The 22340-nt window shown below is 43.8% G+C and overlaps 1 protein-coding gene across 1 annotated transcript in view; it reads left to right on the forward strand.

Moving 5' to 3' along the window:
* LOC115481707 (roundabout homolog 3-like) overlaps positions 1–22340 on the forward strand; it is a 163295-nt gene that overhangs the window by 132276 nt on the left and 8679 nt on the right. The window contains exons 13-15 of the mRNA XM_030221044.1: positions 807–988; positions 10154–10264; positions 20000–20179. Of these exons, the coding sequence (XP_030076904.1) occupies positions 807–988; positions 10154–10264; positions 20000–20179 (473 nt within the window). The remainder of the gene's footprint in view (positions 1–806; positions 989–10153; positions 10265–19999; positions 20180–22340) is intronic.

The raw sequence follows: 22340 nt of genomic DNA on the forward strand, positions 1-22340 counted from the left end.
TCCACTTACACCAGTCCTTCTGCTTTCTACTAGCATCTCTACAGTGACTGAATTCATACCCTCTGATCAGTTTCATTACATTATGTCATTCCACATTAGTTCCTCTTCACCCACTCTTCTATCAGCATCACCTACAGTGACTCCATTCACATTAGTCCTGTTTCTCATCACCCTCCCATCACTTTCACTACACTAGCTTCATCCACATGAGTCAGTCCTCACTCCACTCTACCAGGAATATCACTTTAGTGATGTCATCCAAACCACTTTCTCCTTTTCTCACTCTCCCACTAGGATCTCTGCAGTGCAGGGGTGGACTGAGAGTGGTCTGGGCCCCCGGGCAATGAGGACCATTGGCTCCCTGGTCCTGCTTCCCTCTCCCCTGCCACTGGCAGCTAAATCGTCCGTCTGCCACTGACACTGGAACTTCTCTGCTGCGGCCTAAGCTTGTGGAAGAAGGAAGTGACATCAGAAGGGGCGGACTGCGGCAGAGGAAAGTTCCGGCATCAGCAGCAGAAGGGCAATTTAGCTGCCAGTGCCCCCGCCTGCAAATGGGAGGGGGAGGTCAGGGACAGGAGCGCAGGAGGGGGAGGAGACGCTGGCGTCCCAGTTCCAGAGGAGAGAGAAGGATATCACACAACGGGCATGTGGGAGGGAAGTACTGGGCCCCCTACCACAACCTGGGCCCTCAGGCAGTGCCTGTTTGCCTTTATGGTCAGTCTGCCCCTGCTGTCTTCATCAATAGCAGATGTCGGAGTGCTTTCCTTTGTGGTTGTTCAATGAAACTGTGTTTGTTTATTTTTTAGGCAATTGCTAACTGGAGCTGTGTTATTAACTGGATCAGAAAGTCCTCCTTTGACACAATCCAGTCCTAATCTGAATGTCCTTGTGGAAGGAACTGAAGGCCACACACCCAGATTAGGGTACAGAAGCAACCTGAGCCAAACACCTTCACTGAATGCAGAGAACATCAGCTCCTCTGGGACAGGTATGTTATCAGCTTTGCACACATTCAGCTACATATCATACAGACACAATCTGAATCAAAACCTAGCCTGAATGGTTATCTGAAACTACATTTAATTAAATTACACATAAACTCTCCTGGGACCTATTCATACAACACAACCTGAAACAGATCCTACACTGAGTGTTCAAAACATTAGCTACCTTCAGGACCTAACTCCACCTCATAGAAATACAGTCTGAGCAAGATACCTATTCCAAATGGTGAGTAATGGGCTCATTTTCAAAATGTCTAAAAAGTGGCATAAAGCAGCATTTGGATGTTTTTGTCACAAAAAGATCCAAATCAGTATTTTCAAAACCTATTTTTAGATGTTTTTCTTTGAAGTCCATCAGAAGTGCGTCCAAATCTCAAGGGGGTGTCGTGTTCAGGGCGGGACTTGGGCATTCCTGAGACTTAGATGTTTTTCAGCCATAATGGAAGAAAACAAAACTGTCCAGGACTAAAACTAAGATGTTTTGAGCTAGACCTGTTTTTATAACAAATAAGGCACAAAAAGGTGCCCTAAATAACCAGATGACAACTGGAGGGAATCAGGAATGACCTCCCCTTATTCCCTCAGTGGTCACTAACCTCCTCCCACCCCCACCCCACCCCAAAAATGTGATGAAAAACATTACTTGCCAGCCTCTGTGCCAGCCTCCAATGTTATACTCTGGTCCATTAGAATAGCATGTAGGTCTCTGGAGTAGTCTAGTGGTGGGTGCAGTGCACTGCAGACAGATGAACCCAGGTTTCTACCTCCCCCTACCCGTTACACTTGTGGAGGAAACTGTGAGCCCTCCAAAACTCACCAGAAACCCACTGTACCCACATATAGGTGCCCCCTTCACCTGTAAGGGTTATGGTAGTTAGGGGGGGTAGTAGGTTTTGGAGGGCTCAGCAGACAAGGCAGTGGCGTACCAAGGGTGGGGGCGGTCCGCCCCGGGTGTTGGCAGGTGGGGGGGGTGCTCCGTCGTCTCCTGCCACCACCCTGCGTTTTTTTTTTAAATCCATGAAGCGACGCAGTGCCTCGTGTCTGCCCTGCTGTGTGCTGTGAAAAAAGAAAATCGCTTCGCTGGTGTCGGGCCTTCTCTCGCTATGTCCCGCCCTCTTTTGAGGTAACTTCCTATTTCCTCAAGGGCGGGACATAGCGAGAGAAGGCCCAACGCCAGCGAAGCGATTTTCTTTTTTCACAGCACACAGCAGGGCAGACACGAGGCGCTGCCTGCGTCGCTGCATGGATTTAAAAAAAAGGCAGGGTGATGGCAGGAGAAGAGGGCTCTGTCGCTCTCCACGGAGGGGGGGCTCAGATGGTAGAAGGAGGTGGGGGAGCTCAGAGGGGAGAAGGGGACTGGGGAGGGGAGTGCTCATATCTCTCAGAGGGGAGAAGGGAATTGGGGAGGGGTGGGGGAGCTGAGAGGGGTTCTCAGAGGGGAGAAGGGAATTGGGGAGGGGTGGGGGGAGCTGAGAGGGGTTCTCAGAGGGGAGAAGGGAATTGGGGAGGGGTGGGGGGAGCTCAGAGGGGAGAAGGGAACTGGGGAGGGGTGGGGGAGCTCAGAGGGGAGAAGGGAACTGGGGAGGGGTGGGGGAGCTCAGAGGGGTTCTCAGAGGGGAGAAGGGAATTGGGGAGGGGTGGGGGAGCTCAGAGGGGTTCTCAGAGGGGAGAAGGGAACTGGGGAGGAATGGGGGAGCTCAGAGGGGTTCTCAGAGGGGAGAAGAGAATTGGGGAGGGGTGGGGGAGCTGAGAGGGGTGCTCACAGGGGAGAAGGGGATTAGGGAGGGGAGGGGAGGGGTGGGGGTGCTCAGAGGGGAGAAGGGGTCTGAAGCTGGAACTGGGGTCTGACAAGGGGGCAGGAGGGAGAATGGGTCCATGCCTGGGGCAGGTAGGAGAATGGGTCTGGGGCTGAAAAGGGGGGATGCAAACATGTGGTGGATGAAGGGGGCTGGAACTGGGGGCTGAAAAGGAGGGTATTTGGGATAAGGGGGCTAGTGCTAGAACTGTGGGCTGAAATGGGGCAGGGGCTGAAACTGGGGGCTTTAAAGGGGACAGGGAGAACTGGCTGGGGCTGAAGCTCAGGACTGGTGAGAGAAAAGGGCTGGGGTTGAAACTAGGGGCTGAAAAGGGGACAGGGAGAAGTGGCTGGGGGCTGAAGCTCAGGACTGATGGGAGAAAAGGGCTAGGGACTGGTGGGATAGTGGGGCTGAAAAGGGGGGGCAGGTGAGAGATGTGGGCTGGGGCTGGAACTAGGGGCAGGTGGAACTGGGGGCTGAAAAGAGGGGGCAGAGAGAGAGGGGACAGACCCTGGATGGAAGTGGGGAGCGTGAGGGAGGGCAGACCCTGGATGGATGGGAGAGGGAGGGCAGACGGATTGAAGGGGCAGAGAGAAAGGGCAGATGGTGGGTGGAAGGGGGAGAGAGAAAGAGGGCAGACTGGGGCAAATGGTGGATGGAAGGGAGAGAGAGGGCAGACAGTGGATGGAAGGGACATTAGAGAGGGCAGACACTGGATGGCAGAGAGAGCAAAGACAGATCCTGGGTGGAAGGAAGACAGTGAAAAGAAGATGAGGAAAGCAGAAACCAGAGACAACAAACTGTAAATATATATTTTTATTATTTTGCTTTAGGATATAGTATTGTAGCTTTGTTGTTTATAAATAGAACATGTAAATAAGGTAATCTTTTTATTGGACTAATTTTAATACATTTTGACTTAATTTTCAGAGAACAAAACCCCCTTCCTCAGGTCAGGATAGGATACTGTAACAGCACTATACTGTACTGACCTGAGGAAGGAGATTTTGGCCTCTGGAAGCTTAAATATATTAGTCCAATAAAATGGTATTATTTTATTTTCTGTATTTGTTTTATTTCTATTTGTTAATTTGTAAAGTGGTGATTGGTATTTGTTAGTTTTTTCAAATTTACATCTTTATATACGTCTTTATATTTTGCACAGTACTAGGGGACATTTTCTGTTTCTGTGGTGTTGCATTGTATGCAGAATCTGGCATCGGGGTTCAGTTTAATTTTTGTGTAAATAGAAAGTTTATGATTACTTATTCTATAGTGGATTAGGGTGTATCTGTGTTTGTGAAAAAGACATGGCTTTTGGTTGGCATTGACTGCAGGATCGACGATCTGTACTAATCTGTCTGTTTTCGTTTTACAATAGGTGAATTGATGTTCTAGTGCTCACTGTAGTGTTTAAGATGCTTTCCTTTTCCTTGTGTGACTCGTACAAATTACTGCTTATGGTATGGTAAAATTGCTCTATAGGTCCTGAGTGTTTTGTATTCTCGGTATGCCTAGTACTGGATTTGGGGGGGGGGGGGGGGGGGGGGGGGGGGTTTAAAAAATGACCGGCCCCGGGTGTCAACTACCCAAGGTACGCCACTGAGACAAGGTAAGGGAGCAATGGTCAGATGTGTACCTGGGAGCATTTTATGAAGTCTACTGCAATGCCCCCTAGTGTGCCCTATTGCTTTCCTGGGATGTCAGGGAGACCAGTCTACTAAAAATGCTGAGTCCTCCTACATCCCAATGACTTGATGTTGTGCATTTTGCACTTGGACATTTTATTTTTTCGAAAATGGACCAAAAAATAAAACGTTCAAATCACAAAACATACTATTTTTGAAAACAAAAGATAGATGTTTTTCATTTTTAAAAATTACCTTATTTGCTATTCAGATTTTGGATGTTTTTTTTTGTAAAACGTCCAAAGTCGGACTTAGCCATCATATTGAAAATGCTCCTCCACATCCACTACAATCATCCAAAAAAAATTAACAGATACAAATCTTGATCAAAAAAAATCATACTGGTTACTGTTTTATGAGTATATCCACTACCCCAGAACAAATCAATTCCAGATTGACATCACATCAACCCACCTACACATCATGCAGATACTTCTTCTTCACATTATCCCTAAGGAACTCCCACAATCTGCAGACCTTGCACTACAGCGCCCCCATTTTGCTCCCACTTTTATTTTCACTTTTAGCTTCCTTTTTAGTTTTCATTTATTTATTTATTTTTATATGTTTACACTGCAGTTTTCATTTTATTAGCCTCAAACCGCGGTTTGTTTTTTACTGTTATCCACTTTTTTATTATTCAGTCCTTCATGCATATGCAATTATGATTAATATTCATTTTTTCTAATTGATTTACAATGCTTAGCATACTTTTGCGCTTTAACATTTTTGCCGAACGTTTTATAGCGCCCATTGCAACCATATTATATTACCATGGTAAGGCATTACCATTTTTCCACATTTTATTTCACACATTTTTTTGACTTTTTTGATTTTTGTTTCTATGCCATGTTTTCTGATAAGTGGAGGGGCATAATCGAAAGGGACGTCCTCGCAGAATGTCCCGATCTAGGGGTGGGAAACCTATATTTTCGAAACAAGATGGATGTCATTCTTTTGTTTTGATAATTCGGTCAGGGACGTCCAAATCCTTAAATTTGGTCGTCCCTAGACTTGGTCGTTTCTGATTTTCGTTGATAATCAAAACCAAGGTCATCCATCTCAGAAACTACTAAATGCAAGCCATTTGGTCGTGGGAGGAGCCAGCATTTCTAGTGCGCTGGTCCCCCTGACATGCTAGGACACCAACTGAGCACCTTAGGGGGCACTGCAGTGGACTTCATAAATTGCTCCCAGGTACATAGCTCCCTAATCGTGTGTGCTGAGCCCCCCCCCCAAACCCACTACCCACAACTGTACACCACTACCATAGCCCTTATGGGTGAAGGGGAGCACATAGATGTGGGTACAGTAGGTTTCTGGTGGGTGTTGGAGGGCTCGCTGTTTCCTCCTCAAACGTAACAGGTAGGGGGGCGGATGGGGCTGGGTCCGCCTGCCTGAAGTGCACTGCACCCACTAAAACTGCTCCAGGGACCTGCATACTGCTGTGATAGAGCTGAGTATGACATCAGAGGCTAGCAATCAATATTTTTAAAGATGTTTTTTGAGGGTGAGAGGGGGTTAGTGACCACTGGGGGAGTAAGGGGAGGTCATCCCCGATTCCGGTGATCATCTGGTCAATTTGGGCACCTTTTTGTGCCTTGGTCGTAAGAAAAACACAACCAGGTAAAGTCGTCCAAGTGTTCGTCAGGGACGTCCTTGTTTCTTTCGAATATGGGTCGAGGACGTCCTAGTGTTAGGCACACCCAAGTCCTGTCTTCGCTATGCCTCGACATTCCCCCTTGAACTTTGGCCGTCCCTGCGATGGAAAGCAGTTAGGTACCACCACTACAATAGCCCTTATGGGTGAAGGGGGGCACCTAGATGTGGGTACAGTGGGTTTTGGAGGGCTCCCTGTTTCCTCCACAAACATAACAGGTAGGGGGGGATGGGCCTAGGTCCGCCTGCCTGAAGTGTATTGCACCCACTAAAACTGGTCCAGGTACCTGCATACTGCTGTGATGGACCTGAGTATGACATCTGAGGCTGGCAATCAATATTTTTAAAGATGTGTTTTTGAGGATGGGAGGGGCTTAGTGACAACTTGGGGAGTAAGGGGAGATCATCCTCGGTTCTCTCTGGTGGTTATCTGGTCAGTTTGGGCACCTTTTTGGGCCTTGGTCGTAAGAAAAACACAACCAGGTGAAGTCGTCCAAGTGTTCGTCAGGGACTTCCTTGTTTCTTTCGATTATGGGTTGAGGACGTCCTAGTGTTAGGCACGCCCAAGTCCCGCCTTTGCTACGCCTCCGACATGCCCCCTTAAACTTTGGCCATCCCTGTGATGGAAAGCAGTTAGGGACGTCCAAAATCGACTTTCGATTATACTGATTTGGACGAGCCTGTGAGAAGGACGTCCATCTTCCAATTTATGTCAAAAGATGGGTGTCCTCTTTCGAAAATGAGCCCAATTATGTCCACTTTTTCATTCTCTTTGCCATTTTTAGATGTGGTTTGTCTTTCATTTACTGTCATCTACTTTTTGTCATTCAGTGCGTTATGTGTATGCAATTATGATGAATATTCATTTTTTTCTGATTTATATGTGTTTAGCGTGCTCTCACGCTTTTTCATTTTTGCCGTGCTTTCTGTAGCGTCCATTGTGATTACTCTGCACCACCAGGGTAAGGCATTATTACCCCTTTTTACCATAGATTTCAGGTTTATTTAATTTGTTACTTTACCACTTTTAGCGCTAAATGGCTGTCTTAAAGCTGTTTTTTTTATTTTATAATACATATGTTTTTTTTAGTTACTACTTTTACTGCTTTGGCTCTTTTACTACTACGGCCATAGAGATACACTTCTGATTTCTGTTTTTTTGTTCCTACTTTTTTACTTGTAGTAACAGATTATCACTACTTTATTTTGTGGTTATATTACTTTGCACAGGTCTTTTCTTCATCATGTTTTAATTCCCATTTATTACTTTGGTTCCCTTTATGTACATTTCTTAATTTTGGTTTATTTATTTATTTGATGACAGCGGCGTCTGTGTGGTTCACCACGATTACAGCGCCCCCAGTTTGCTCCCACCTTTAATTTCATTTTTAGCTTCCTTCTTAGTTTTCACTTTTATTTTTTTTTTTGTATGCTTACACCGCAGTTTTTATTTTATCAGCCTCACCATTTTTTGATTCCACCACATCTTCGACTTCTGCCACATATGTTTTCATGCTCCATTTTTTCAGTCCACATGTACTCCCCATAATTTATATATTCCACACCCCTTTTGTATTTATTCCATATCCTTTGATTTTGTTTTTTGTCTCACCATTGGTTTTCACACATGACATCAGTTTTTAATTTTTTCTCCCTCTCTTCTCCCTTTTTTGTTTACACCGTTTGTTGCACACTGCATGATGTCCGTTTTTATATCAAGTTTAACCTCGATGTTTGTCATGTGATTTTGGTTCTTTTTAGACCATCTATGTTTAGACTGTTTTGTTATATATTATCTACTGTCTCATAAGTCGCTTAAATGTTATTTATGTTTTATAACCAAAGAGTACTTCTGAGTGTTGATTTTACTTGATTTCTCTTCTATTATGTCATTTCTGAGCATTTTTTATCTTTATTATTACATTCATGTTTTCCAATGTTCTTCCTTTTTTGTAATTTTACCATTTGTTCCTTTTCTTTAGATATTCTGATTTCTGTTTTATTTTTGCACCCATTCATTGTGATACTTCTTAGAAGGTCAGGTCAGTTCTGTTATACTCATTCATGATTACTATTATTCATTTATATTTCTTCTGTTATTACGTTTTCATCCTTATATTGCTCACCAGTTGCTATCTGAGTTTATTTTATATTGTTCACGTTTTGTTGTTGGCCATTATATATATATTTTTACATTTTTACATTGGTTTTACTACTGTAAATATTAATTTTTGTAACCTTTATTACTATGGTTACCACATGTTATATTTACATGTTTTATTTTTGTTTTTAACATTGTCTTATGTTTTTATTTTGTATGTAGTATTTTGACCCCTGAGGCAGATGGTAAAGCCGTCGAAACACAGTCCCATTTCGGGTCATACACACATTTGGTGCAAATAAAATCACTTCAGTCAACCTTTGGCTGGCGAGACTTCTTGGTCCACCCCTACATCTTGACCTTCATTGCTGACCTTGCACTACAGACCACATCCACAGCAGTTGAGCCACCACAAACTATCCATCATCACATCAGCTACTGTCCTTTGTCACCATTAGAGGGGCATTTTCAGTTCTTTTGAGGACTTTATATCCATAGTCCTGTGAGCCATTTTTTTGAGGCAAATTTCCCATGGAATTGTCCTTTCAAAATCTGGCAACAGGCTGCTGCCATAGTACTTTGTTCTAAGTACATACAGAGATTTCAAAATGAAATCTTCAAAGGTACTGCAAGGGGCTTACACTAACCCCACCCCAAATGCAAGATGTAGGCCAGCTGGTATCATATTAAAAGTTGTCATTGTTGAGGAAAGAAGATTGGGAATTGTGCCTGCCCCAAAGAGCCTCAAGCTTGTGGGGTAAGTTTGGAAGGAGTCCTGAGGAAAATAAGGGCTTTCAAGGCTAAGGGAGAGGTTAACATAGGCAAACTGTTTTAATAATTTATTTATAAGGTAGAGGGAAAGCCAAGGACTTTTTATTGTTCCAATTCCAATTAAAGGCTGTTGTTCTGGTTCCAATTAAAGACTTATTTGTTTAAGTCCCAACCACAACACACACCCTTGCTATTTAGATGAACTGTAGGACATTCAAATTCTGCCTTTTGAAAATCGCAATTTGGACATTTTTAGCAGATGGACTTTTTGGGGGGTATTTTGAGACATCCATTTGCTTTGAAAATGAGCTCCTTAGCGTATACTTCAGCAGCACTAAAGAGAGAGAGCCACCAGCCCTTTACTTCACCTGATGGTTGCCAGTGCTGAATATCAGGCAGATGTGTATTTGTATATATGTGCAGTAATGGCAGTATATCAAGCATAAGCTAAGCTAGCCTACTTTTGGTCTTGTGATTCTTCTTAAAAAACTTTCTCCTACTGTTAACTGCTAAAATGCTATTTAAAAATAGTAAACACTGATGGGCTCTGTTATGGCTGCAGCACATTCAGGGCTAGATTTAAGACTGCAGCACCCATATGGAAGGACCAGGGATATTCCTACATTTTCAATGCATTCGAAATTTAGGGATGGGCAGCCAGAAAATTTTTGTTATGTGTCATAATTTTCTGGCTCTACCCCCACTTGCCCAATCCAAGTGTCATCCCGTGCCCCCCCTCCCCTACGACCCAAGACAGCCCTCCAGTCTCTCCCTGGTGGTCTAGTGAAGTCCATTAGGGCACGAGTGATGCTGATCTTCTCCTGCCTATGGCTGCGGCTGACTCCAGTATGGCTGCCTCGACCTTTTTCCATAGACTCACAGTACTGTGCTGACCATTTTTGTCTGCCAGCAACAGGAAACTTCTACTGCCCATCTCTATCAAAATTTGGCTCCCTAGACACATGCCTTTCTTGCCTATCCCAAATTCAGTCCTGAGCATGCGAGAGCTAATACAAAGGGAAAACAGAAGTACCATATTTCTCCTCATGAAATATGTTGTGATAACCTTACTCTTAAAGACTGCTGAGTTCATTTATCTTGTGTTTTGCTCGCCTAACTCTCTTGGGTCTTCAGGACAGGCATGGTCTGTAGAAAGAGAATATCCACACAGCCCATCAGGGCAGAAATCCAGAGTGAAAAAAAAGAGCAAAGTTGGACATTACCGGCGAGAAGTCAGACAAGGAGGTGAGTATGCATGCTTGCAAGGAATACAAAAGAGTGTGCGGCTCATGAAGAATGAATGACAAAACTTCAGAACTTCTCCATTAGGGAGTAGTGAGAAGGAAACCCATTGAGCAAAAACCTCAAACTCTGGTCCTTGAGGGCTGCCAATAGGCCTTGATTCTGGTATATCCAGATTACATATTCATAGTAACATAGTATATGATGGCAGAGAAGAACCTGTATGGTCCATCTAGTCTGCCCAACAAGATAAACTCATACGTGCTACTTTATGTGTATACCTGACCTTGATTTCTATCTCAAATCAAACCCAATGACCTCTACTCTATAAATAGTGTAGTGTCAAGTCATATGTTTATAGGAGGAAAAACCTCAAACCCAGGCACTTACTCCTTTTGTTGAATTTCTATCTGACATTTTCAGAGCACAGATCGTAGAAGTCTGCCCAGCACTAGCCCCGCCTCCCACCACCAGCGCTGCCACCCAATCTCCGCTAAGCTTCTGAGGATCCATTCCTTCTGAACAAGATTCCTTTATGTTTATCCCAAGCATTTTTGAATTCCATTACCGTTTTCATCTCCACCACCTCCCGCGGGAGGGCATTCCAAGTATCCACCACTCTCTTCGTGAAAAAATACTTCCTGACATTTTCTTGAGTCTGCCCCCCTTCAATCTCATTTCATGTCCTCTAGTTCTACTGCCTTCCCATCTCTGGAAAAGGTTCGTTTGCAGATTAATACCTTTCAAATATTTGAACGTCTGTATCATATCACCCCTGTTTCTCCTTTCCTCCAGGGTATACATGTTCAGGTTAGCAAATCTCTCCTCATACATCTTGTAACGCAAATCCCATACCATTCTCGTAGCTTTTCTTTGCACCGCTTCAATTCTTTTTACATCCTTAGCAAGATACAGCCCCCAAAACTGAATACAATACTCCAGGTGGGGCCTCACCAACAACTTATACAGGGGCATCAACACCTCCTTTCTTCTGCTGGTCACACCTCTCTCTATACAGCCTAGCAACCTTCTGGCTACGGCCACCGCCTTGTCACACTATTTCGTCGCCTTCAGATCCTCAGATACTATCACCCCAAGATCCCTCTCCCCGTCTGTACATATCAGACTCTCACCGCCTAACACATACGTCTTGCATGGATTTCTACTCCCTAAGTGCATCACTTTGCATTTCTTCGCATTGAACTTTAATTGGCAAACCTTAGATCATTCTTCTAGCTTCTGCAGAGCTTTTTTCATGTTTTCCACTCCTTCTTGGGTGTCCACTCTGTTACAAATCTTGGTAACATCTGCAAAAAGGCAAACTTTACCTTCTAACCCTTCGGCAATGTCACTCACAAATATATTGAACAGAATCAGCCCCAGCACCGATCACTGAGGCACTCCACTACTCACCTTTCCCTCATCCGAGCGAATTCCATTAACCACCACCCTCTGGCGTCTGTCCGTCAACCAGTTCCTAATCCAGTTCACCACATCGGGTCCTATCTTCAGCCTGTCAAGTTTAATCAAGAGTCTCCTGTGGGGAACCGTGTCAAAAGCTTTGCTGAAATCTAAGTAGATTATGTCTATAGCATGTCCATGATTCAATTCTCCGGTCACCCAGTCAAAGAATTTAATGAGATTTGCTTGGCACGATTCACCTTTGGTAAAACCATGTTGTCTCGGATCTTGCAACTTATTGGCTTCCAGGAAATTCACTATCCTTTCCTTCAGCATCGCTTCCATTACTTTTCCAATAACCAAAATGAGGCTTACCAGCCTGTAGTTTCCAGCTTCTTCCCTATCACCACTTTTGTGAAGAGGAACCACATCTGCTCTTCTCCAATCCCACGGAACCTCTCTCGTTTCCAAGGATTTATTAAACAAATCTTTAAGAGGACACGCCAGAACCTCTCTGAGCTCCCTCAATATCCTGGGATGGATCCCGTCCGGTCCCATGGCTTTGTCCACCTTTAGATTTTCAAGTTGTTCATACACACTCTCTTCCGTGAACGGTGCTATATCCACTCCATTCTCATATGTACTTTTGCCAGTCAATCGTGGTCCGTCTCCAGGATTTTCTTCTTTGAAAACAGAACAAAAGTATCTGTTTAGCAAATTTACTTTTTCTTCATCATTATCTAAATAACAGTTCACAGCAACTTTCAGTCTCACAATTCCCCTTTTAGTCTTCCTCCTTCACTAATATACCTGAAGAAATTTTTGTCACCCCTCCTTACATTTCTAGCCATTTGTTCTTCCGCTTGCGCTTTCGCCAGACATATCTCTCTCTTGGCTTCTTTCAGTTTCATCCGGTATTCCTCTCCGTGTTCCTCTTCTTGAGTTTTTCTGTATTTCATGAACGCCAACTCTTTAGCCTTTATTTTCTCAGCCACTTGCTTGGAGAACCATATCGGTTTCCTTTTTCTCTTGCTTTTGTTTACACTCCTTACATAAAGGTCTATGGCCATATTTATAGCTTCTTTTAGCCTGGACCATTGTCCTTCCACTTCTCGTTCTTCCTCCCAGCTCATCAGCTCCTTCCTCAGGTATTCCTCCATTTTACTAAAGTCAGCATGCTTGAAATCCAGGACTGAGTTTTGAGTGGCCACCCTCCAGCTGTCATATCAAACCAAACTGTTTGATGGTCACTGCTGCCCAGGTGGGCACCCACTTGGACATTTGACACACTATCCCCATTTGTGAGCACAAAATCCAGTGTCGTTCCCTCCCTCGTGGGTTCTGTCACCATTTGTTTGAGCAGAGCACTTTGAAAAGCATCCACGATCTCTCTACTTCTTTCCGATTCCGCAGATGGAACTTTCCAATCTACATCTGGCAGATTGAAATCTCCCAGCAACAGCACCTCTCTCTTCTTTCTCAACGTTTGAATATCTGTGATCAGTTCTTTATCTAGTTCCTCCAATTGTGTCAGAGGTCTGTAGAAAACACCCACGTGGACAGAGGTTCTATCATCTCTTTTTAAGGTGATCCATATCGCTTCTTCCTTTCCCCAGGCCCCTGTCATTTCAGTTGCTGCGATATCATTTCTCACATATAGAGCTACTCGTCCACCTTTACGACCATCTCTTTCCTTCCTAAATAGATTATAGCCTGGTTTGTTTGCATCCCATTCATGGGAACCATTGAGCCATGTTTCCATGATTGCAACAACGTCTAAGTCTGCCTCCAACATCAGGGCTTGAACTTTATTGCTTAGACTGTGAGCATTTGTGGTCATCCCTTTCCATCTACATTTCAGTGGAATTTTTATCTTCTGTTTAGTTTTTTGTTTAGTTCGCTTCCTGCTGTGTTGGTAAGAAGTGATTTGCTAACATTGTTGTTTTCGTTGCTTTCTTTTCTACTGTTGCATCTTGTCTTTAGTTTTAGCTGGGGGTGACCACTTGAAGTGACCTGCCTCCATATGCCACCCCCATCTTCTAGTTTAAACGCCTAGAAATATATTGTCTGAATTTCTCCCCAAGGATTTTTTTTCCTACCAAAGTGAGATGCAGCCCATCGTTACAGTATAGTCTTTTGTTTTTCCATGTATTGCCCCATCCTCCTATGTACCTAAATTCTTCTTGGTGACACCATGCTTTCAGCCAGCTATTGAAATTCTCAATACTTTGCAATCTTTTCTCTCCCTTTCCAAAGGTAGGTAGTACCTCAGAGAAAGCTATTGTTTGTATCAAAGGTTTTGACCCCTCTCCCAGCTCCTGAAAAGCTCCCTGCATAGCAAGTGGGGTATTACTGGACAAGTAATTTGTTCCCAGGTGGATAACAACATCAGTGTTTGATTCCTTAGTTTCTTCTCTGATTATAGAGATTATTTGCTTACTCCTGGTAGCTGAAGAGCCTGGAAGGCATTTCACTTTGCATGGCCCCTTGAACTGCGCTTCAAAGTTAATGCCTCTGATAATGGAATCCCCTAGTAGCAACAGTTTCCTGGTATGAGTTTCAACATTAGTGATTTGGGGTTGTCTTTTCTCTTTGGGCACCATCATATCTTTTTGTTCCACCTTCATTGCTTTTTCTTCCACCTCAGTTTTATTTTCAGGGACATCACCATGCTGGAATGGAGCAAAAGAATTATGTAGGAGCAACACTTGTGAGAGCGGATGCTTCTGTGCCACATAACGTAGTCTGCCTGAGCCTACCGTGAACCATTTATTCTTAGGTGGTTTTATCCTTTGAGGCAGTGGTGAGAAGTTGGTATGATTCTGTGCAGTCATAGAAGCTGCTTTAAGTGCATCCAATTCCTGCTTTACTTTACTACATTACTACATAAGAACATAAGCACCGCCATACTGGGAAAAGACCAATGGTCCATCAAGCCCAGCATCCTGTCTCCGACAGCGGCCAATCCAGGCTTCAAGAACCCGGCAAAACCCAACCCCTCCCCCCCAAATTAATTTTTAATAATGTTCAATGGACTTTTCCCTCAGGAATCTGTCCAAACTCCCTTTAAATTCTGTAAGGCCAGCTGCTGCCACTACATTTTCCGGCAACGAGTTCCAGAGTCCAACTACACGCTGAGTAAAGAAAACCTTTCTCCTGTTTGTTTTAAATCAACCATATTCTAGCTTCATCTTGTGTCCCCTGGTTCTATTGTTGTTTGAAAGTGTAAACAAATGCTTCACATCTGTCCACTCTATTCTGCTCATTATCTTGTAGACTTCGATCATATCACCCCTCAGCCGCCTTTTCTCCAAGCTGAAGAGCCCTAACCTTCTCAGCCTTTCCTCATAGAGAAGTCGTTCCATCCCTTTTATCATTTTCATCACCCTTCTCTGCACCTTCTCCAATTCCTTTATATCTTTTTTGAGATGCAGCGACCAAAATTGGACACAATATTCAAGGTGCAGTTGCACCATTCCTCTCCCCCCAAGACTCTGATCATGAGCAGCAAATGGTGGAATTTCCTGATCGGGGTCTTGGGGGGAGAGGGGGGGCATCTTTGGCCCCAGTCGGAGCATGGAAGATGACTGAAGGGGTAGGAAGGAGGAAGAGAGGAGGGACAAGTCAGATTGAGAGGGCTGCAGATGAGCACAATGAGGATTGTATCTGGGGGAAAGAAAGAATGGAGAAGGAGAGAGAGGCTTCCCTGTGTTGGGTTGGGGTGGGATAATGCACTCACCAAGGAATAAATGCTTTTACCATGTACTCCCACCATTCTCCCCCATCTTCAGAGCAAATTACTAAAAGGGAAAGAGATTTTCATCTAGTACGGTGAGCTTGTTTCTAAGACCCTGAGGAATGGTTTTCCAAAACTATACTTCCTTAATCAGCTCAAAGCAAAATTAGCAAGTTTAATTTTCATTTATTATAATTTATAATCCACCTTTCAGTATACAGCATATTTAATAATGGTCTCTAATTTTAACACAAGGGTTAAACCTACATTAATTAGTCACATGTATATCAATATTCCATATTGTTTGACTAATGTTGGCTTCGGTATGGATTCAACATTGCTACATTCGATGGTATTGACAATGGCCTTGCTGCATTTGTTTAGCATTGACTCTTGGCATGCGCGCACACCAGGTGGAGTCCCTGCTGCGGTTTTTGCCATAGACCGGCTTCCACGTCCCCTACAGCAGCTGTGTTAAGAGTCCAGCGCTGTGTGTTCACCTCAAGATGACCAAGACAGAGGTTTAATTAATCCGCAAACAAATCTTTTCCGGAGACGGGAAGGCGGTAGAACAAGAGGACATGAAATGAGATTGAAGGGGGGCAGACTCAAAAAAGATGTCAGGAAGTATTTTTTCACAGACAGAGTGGTGGATGCTTGGAATGCTCTCCCGCGGGAGGTGGTGGAAATGAAAACAGTAACGGAATTCAAACATGCGTGGGATATACATAAAGGAATCCTGTGCAGAAGGAATGGATCCTCAGAAGCTTAGCCGAAATTGGGTGGCGGAGCCGGAGGGGGGAAGAGGGGTTGGTGGTTGGGAGGCGAGGATAGTGGTGGGCAGGCTTATACGGTCTGTGCCAGAGCCGGTGATGGGAGGCGGGGCTGGTGGTTGGGAGGAGGGGATAGTGCTGGGCAGACTTATACGGTCTGTGCCCTGAAAAAGACAGGTACAAATCAAGGTAAGGTATACACATGAGTTTTGTCTTGTTGGGCAGACTGGATGGACCGTGCAGGTCTTTTTCTGCCGTCATCTACTATGTTACTATGTTACCATGGAGTGATACAATGGCATTATAACATCCTTGTGTTTGTTTTCCATCCCTTTCCTAATAATACCCAACATTCTGTGCGCTTTCTTAGCCGCCGCAGCACACTGAGCAGAAGTTTTAAACGTCTTATCCATGATATCTCCCAGATCCCTTTCTAGGTCTGTGACTCTTAACGCGGAACCTTGCATGACATAGCTGTAATTCGGGTTCCTCTTACCCACATACATCACTGTGCTCTTGTCAACATTGAACTTCATCTGAGCTCCTGTTTTAAATTAGCAAGCTGAAGACAGATAGGACAAGCCTTAAGTCTCCAGATGATTGGCCTTGAAACTAAAGCACCACAATTATTACAGAGAATAAAAGCCATTCTGATTGATTGAAATGGGTATGAACAGGTATACTATGATGGGGTTAACAGTCTGCAAGGTTGCCTGTGTGTGACTGAAGGAGAAAATGAGTATTGGATTGTCTATATATGACTGGAAAACCCTGGGGGGGAGGGGGGGGGACTATAAGTCCCAGTGAGTCAGCCAAGTGCTGTATCAAAAAAAGTTCTGTAGGTATGACCAGAACTGATACAGTCTGATCAAAGAATTTTCAGTTGATTTAACTTTCAAATTCCACTAGAATATAAAACTTTCCCTTAGTAAATAAATCTAAATATTCCCAATAATTATAGCAGTTTCATCAATGTAAAATACAAATTTATAACCAGTTGGGCGACTAAGTTTTTGGTTTTGCCTATGACTGGCAGAACCTTTCCACAAAGTTAGAATGCTATAGGACCAGAAGCAGTTAGAAAAGCCTATCCTCTATCAGAGCTAGGCAGGAAAGGAAAGGGGGTATTATTTTTTGTTGTTGTTTTTGTCTTTTTGGGAAGGGGGCAGGGCTAGAAGACAGAGAAGTGCACCACAATACAGATTCACAGGACAAATTAATTAAGCAATAAGCATTAAATTAAAGAGAATATCAGGTACCTCATGAAAGACTACAAAGGAGAGTCATGGGATAGGAGGTAGTGTTCTATTGTGGATTAAAAACTGGTTAAAAGATAGAAAACAGAGAGTAGGGTTAAATGGTCAGTATTCTCAATGGAGAAGGGTAGTTAGTGGGGTTCCGCAGGGGTCTGTGCCGGGACCGCTGCTTTTTAACATATTTATAAATGACCTAGAGATGGGAGTAATTAGTGAGGTAATTAAATTTGCTGATGGCACAAAGTTATTCAAAGTCGTTAAATCGCGGGAGGATTGTGAAAAACTACAAGAGGACCTTATGAGACTGGGAGACTGGGCGTCTAAATGGCAGATGACGTTTAATGTGAGCAAGTGCAAAGTGATGCATGTGGGAAAGAGGAAACCAAATTATAGCTATGTCATGCAAGGTTCCACGTTAGGAGTCACAGACCAAGAAAGGGATCTAGGTGTTGTCGTTGATGATACGTTGAAACCTTCTGCTCAGTGTGCTGCTGCGGCTAAGAAAGCAAATATTATTAGGAAAGGAATGGAAAACAAAAATGAGAATATTTTATAATGCTCTGTATCGGTCCATGATGCATCCGCACCTCGAATATTGTGTTCAGTTCTGGTCGCCGCATCTCAAAAAAGATATAGTGGAATTAGAAAAGGTGCAGAGAAGCGTGACGAAAATGATAAAAGGCATGGGCGATTTCCCTATGAGGAAAGGCTAAAGCATCTAGGGCTCTTCAGCTTGGAGAAAAGGCGGCTGAGGGGACATATGATAGAGGTATATAAAATAATAAGTGGAGTTGAATGGGTAGACGTGAAGCGTCTGTTTACGATTACCAAAAATACTAGGACTAGGGGGCATGCGATGAAACTACAAAGTAGTAAATTTAAAATGAATCGGAGAAAAATTTTCTTCACTCAACGTGTAATTAAACTCTGGAATTTGCTGCCAGAGAATGTAGTAAAGGCGGTTAGCTTAGCGGAGTTTAAAAAAGGTTTGGACGGCTTCCTAAAGGAAAAGTCCATAGACCATTATTAAATGGACTTGGGGAAAATCCACTATTTCTGGGATAAGCAGTATAATATGTTTTGTACTTTTTTTGGATCTTGCCAGGTATTTGTGACCTGGATTTACACTGTTGGAAACAGGATGCTGGGCTTGATGGACCTTTGGTCTTTCCCAGTATGGCAATACTTATGTACTTATGTAAGGTTCCAGATGGGATATGCAAGAGAAATAAAAGGATATCCAGGGGTGTCAGTCCTTTCGTGTACAAACCTACTGTCCAATATTCAAAAGCTTCTATTTGCCCTATTTGTGAGTTTTCAAATTGTGCTGCTGAAAATTCTGAGACTGGCCAGGCACCATCCCATAATGCAGGGGCAGCACGAGGGCTCTGCCTAACTCTAAGGATAACTGTCAAACACACACATCCTCTCTTGGTCCACTAATCTTCAAATATCAACAAATAGCTGACCAAGTATTCAACAAGTTAGCTATATAAATCAAATTAAATTAAACAGGATAGAGTCTCATACAAATGGCACAACTGTTATCAGTTCACCCTAAGGTGAATCACTCACTAGTGCTCATAAATTTGTTGATATTTGTAACTCTAAGGATAGCCAGTGATATTCAGCCAGCAAAAAGGCTAATTCTAAACCAAACTACATAGCTTTATAGACAGCAGCTGAATGTCACCATTATTCATTGAGCCTGTGCCACTCAGCGATCTCTAGGTATATTCAGCACCACTCTCTATACAGACTGCAACATTCAAATATTAACCCACAGAGTGAAAGAGTGGCCTAGTGGTTAGTGTAGTGGCCTGAGAACCAAGGAAACTGGGTTCAGTTCTCACTTCAACTCCTTGTGACTCTGGGCAAATCACTTAACCCTCCATTGCCCCAGATGCAAAAGAAGTGCCTGTATATAACATGTAAACCACTTTGATTGTAGCCACAGAAAGGTGATATATCAAGTTCCATCCCCTTTCCCATGATATTTAGCTGTCTGAAGAAGACTACCAGTTCTGGTGAAAGATTTATCTTACTCCAGAACAGAGACAGACTGACACAGATCTGAGCCCCCAGGCAATAAGGGTCATGGGTCCCTAATCACCTATCAAAAGTGATGAAATTAGATAGAAGCTAAGGGTGAGTGGGTCCCCAACTGGCATGGGCCCTCTTGGCAGTGTCCTAATGGTCAGGCCACACCTGCTCCAGAATTGATTGTGGAGCGAACAAATGACATGTTGTTGAATGTCTACAGACCCAATAACTCCCTCCAGAAAACTTTTTTGAGGGCTATATTAGTACCTGTTTGTTTGTGCTTCTTAAATGCAGTTAATAAAACACCAACAGAACTCTTAAGACAACTCTTTTGCCTACACAACCTATATGAAAGCACTCATTTTCATTCCTACATTGTACCAGCAGCACCATGTGTCCAAAATGATGTGATAGTGGTGTGATGTGATCGCTATTTTTATTGTGTCCTTCAAATGGATGAATTCTGGGTATTTCTTGACCTTACCTGTTTTTTTTTAAATTTTGTTTTATAAATGTGTTTCTCTTACAGATCTCCCTCCTCCACCAGAACCCCCTCCAGCAGAAAAGCATGTGGCCAGACCCAGGCTGGACTCCAGCACTGAATCTTTGAAGAGGAACAGCAGTGTTATCTTATCAGTGAAACGGAGACAAGGAGCAAAGCACAGCCATTGGACAACTGTAACTGGGCATGTCCTGCAATTAAGATACGGTGAGGGTAGTTGCGGTATTGTAGAAGAATTGGACACTGGTACCCCAGTGTTTTACTGGATTATCTTTAAGCCATCAGCCATTCAAGCTTTACTGCCTGCATGATAAGAACATAAGCATTGCCATACTGGGACAGACCATAGCTCTATCAAGCTTGACATCCTGTTTCCTACAGTGGTCAATCCAAGTCCCAACTACCAGGCAGGACCCCAAAAAAGTATAGACATTTTCTGCCATGAGAAATTCACAGCCAGTTAAAGAGATGAATAACCATTTCCGGCTCTTTCTTACAGAATCTATAGATGTCTGTGCTACTTTTTTTTTTCTGTTCTTTCTGTGAACCATCTCATCTGCAATCCACTGCAATTATCAGTCACTCATCCTTAGGTTCCAATTCACCTCTCCTTAACCCAGTGGCTCCCAAACTTTCATGGTTCATGGTGCCCTTAGTTTCTATGTAATTTTTTCATGACACCCCTAGGCACACATTTCCTCTCAGGTCTTCTCTTCTTCACACCCCCTCCGCCCCCGGCATTGTAGGTGGTGGCATCGTGGAGTCCTACCTTTCCCTACCTCCCTCCAACCCCACTCAGGGTCGGTCCATCACTTCTCTCTCTTTCTTCCCTCCTGGCCATCATTTCTTCCCTCCCTCGCCTCCATCGCTTTTCTCTTTCTTCCTTCTTCCCTAACTCCCTGGGTCCATCAGTACTCTCTTTCTCTCCATCCCCCAATTCAGTATTTTTCTTTTCTCCACTCTCCCTCCCTCTCTCTTCCTTAACACCCTCCCCACCCCCCATTCTACCTTAAACCGTGTCTTCAAGGAGGTTCCCCAGTAGCAGCAGCAGCAATTCACCGCTGCTGCTTGTGGCTCAGAGCCTCTCTTCTGCTGTGACCTGTCCCTATGTAAAAATGAATTTGCAACAGAAGGGGGCGGGTTGCGGCAGAAAAGAGGCCGCTACTGCTAGGGAATCTCCTTGAAGACACAGTTTAAGGTAGATTGGGGTAGAGGGGGACATAAGAACATAAGAATAGCCATATTGGTTCAGACCAATGGTCCATCTAGGGAGGAGAAAGGAAGAAACAGGGGGAAATGCTGGGCGATGCCCAGTTGCCAAAACAATTGGTCCTCTCTTGTGACCAGTCATTCCATGGAGGTCTTAAAATATGCTGCAGCTACCCTGTGAGTTTACTGTGGTGCTCCAGGGTGTCACAGTGCATAGTTTGGGAACTGCTGGATTAACTACTAATCCTTCCAATCTGCTGCAACTACAGCACTGCAGAAATTAGATTTTAAAAATGTTTTTTTCTCTTAAGTCAACAGTTCTCACAGGAGTCCCCTACTCACACTGCCATCCCTGCACTGACAGTGGTTGATAGTGTTTTTCTATCTGCATATAATAGTCCCTCGAGAAATGTTTCATCTCATGATTTATGTCTGCTCGTCTGCTCAAACACAATCACATATTACTTGGCAGCACACCTAACAGATTACAAGTTGTCACGGCAAAAAAAAAAAAAATATCTGAATCCATTCAGAGCCCTTTTTTTTTTTTTTCTGTGGAGGAGTAGCCTAGTGGTTAGTGCAGCAGACTTTGATCCTGGGGAACTGAGTTCAATTCCCACTGCAGCTCCTTGTGATTCTGGGCAAGTCACTTAACCCTCCATTGCCCCTGGTACAAAATAAGTACCTGAATATACGTAAACCGCTTTGAATGTAGTTGCAAAAACCTCAGAAAGGCAGTATATCAAGTCCCTTTTCCCTTTCCCTATTTGAGATTCTACATGGAATGTTGCTACTATTGGAGATTCTACATGGAATGTTGCTATTCCACTAGCAACATTCCATGTAGAAGCCTGTCCTTGCAGATCAGCCGTGCAGGCTTCTGTTTCTGTGAGTCTGACGTCCTGCACGTATGTGCAGGACGTCAGACTCACAGAACCAGAAGCCTGCGCAGCCGCATTGCTGATCTGCAAGGGCAGGCTTCTACATGGAATGTTGCTAGTGGAGGAGTAGCCTAGTGGTTAGTGCAGTGGACTCTGATTCTGGGGAACTGGGTTCAATTCCCACTGCAGCTCCTTGTGACTCTGGGCAAGTCACTTAACCCTACATTGCCCCAGGTACAAAATAAGTACCTGAATATATGTAAACCACTTTGACTGTA

The sequence above is a fragment of the Microcaecilia unicolor genome, chromosome 12 (genome assembly GCF_901765095.1).
Source record: "Microcaecilia unicolor chromosome 12, aMicUni1.1, whole genome shotgun sequence".
NCBI lineage: Eukaryota > Metazoa > Chordata > Amphibia > Gymnophiona > Siphonopidae > Microcaecilia > Microcaecilia unicolor.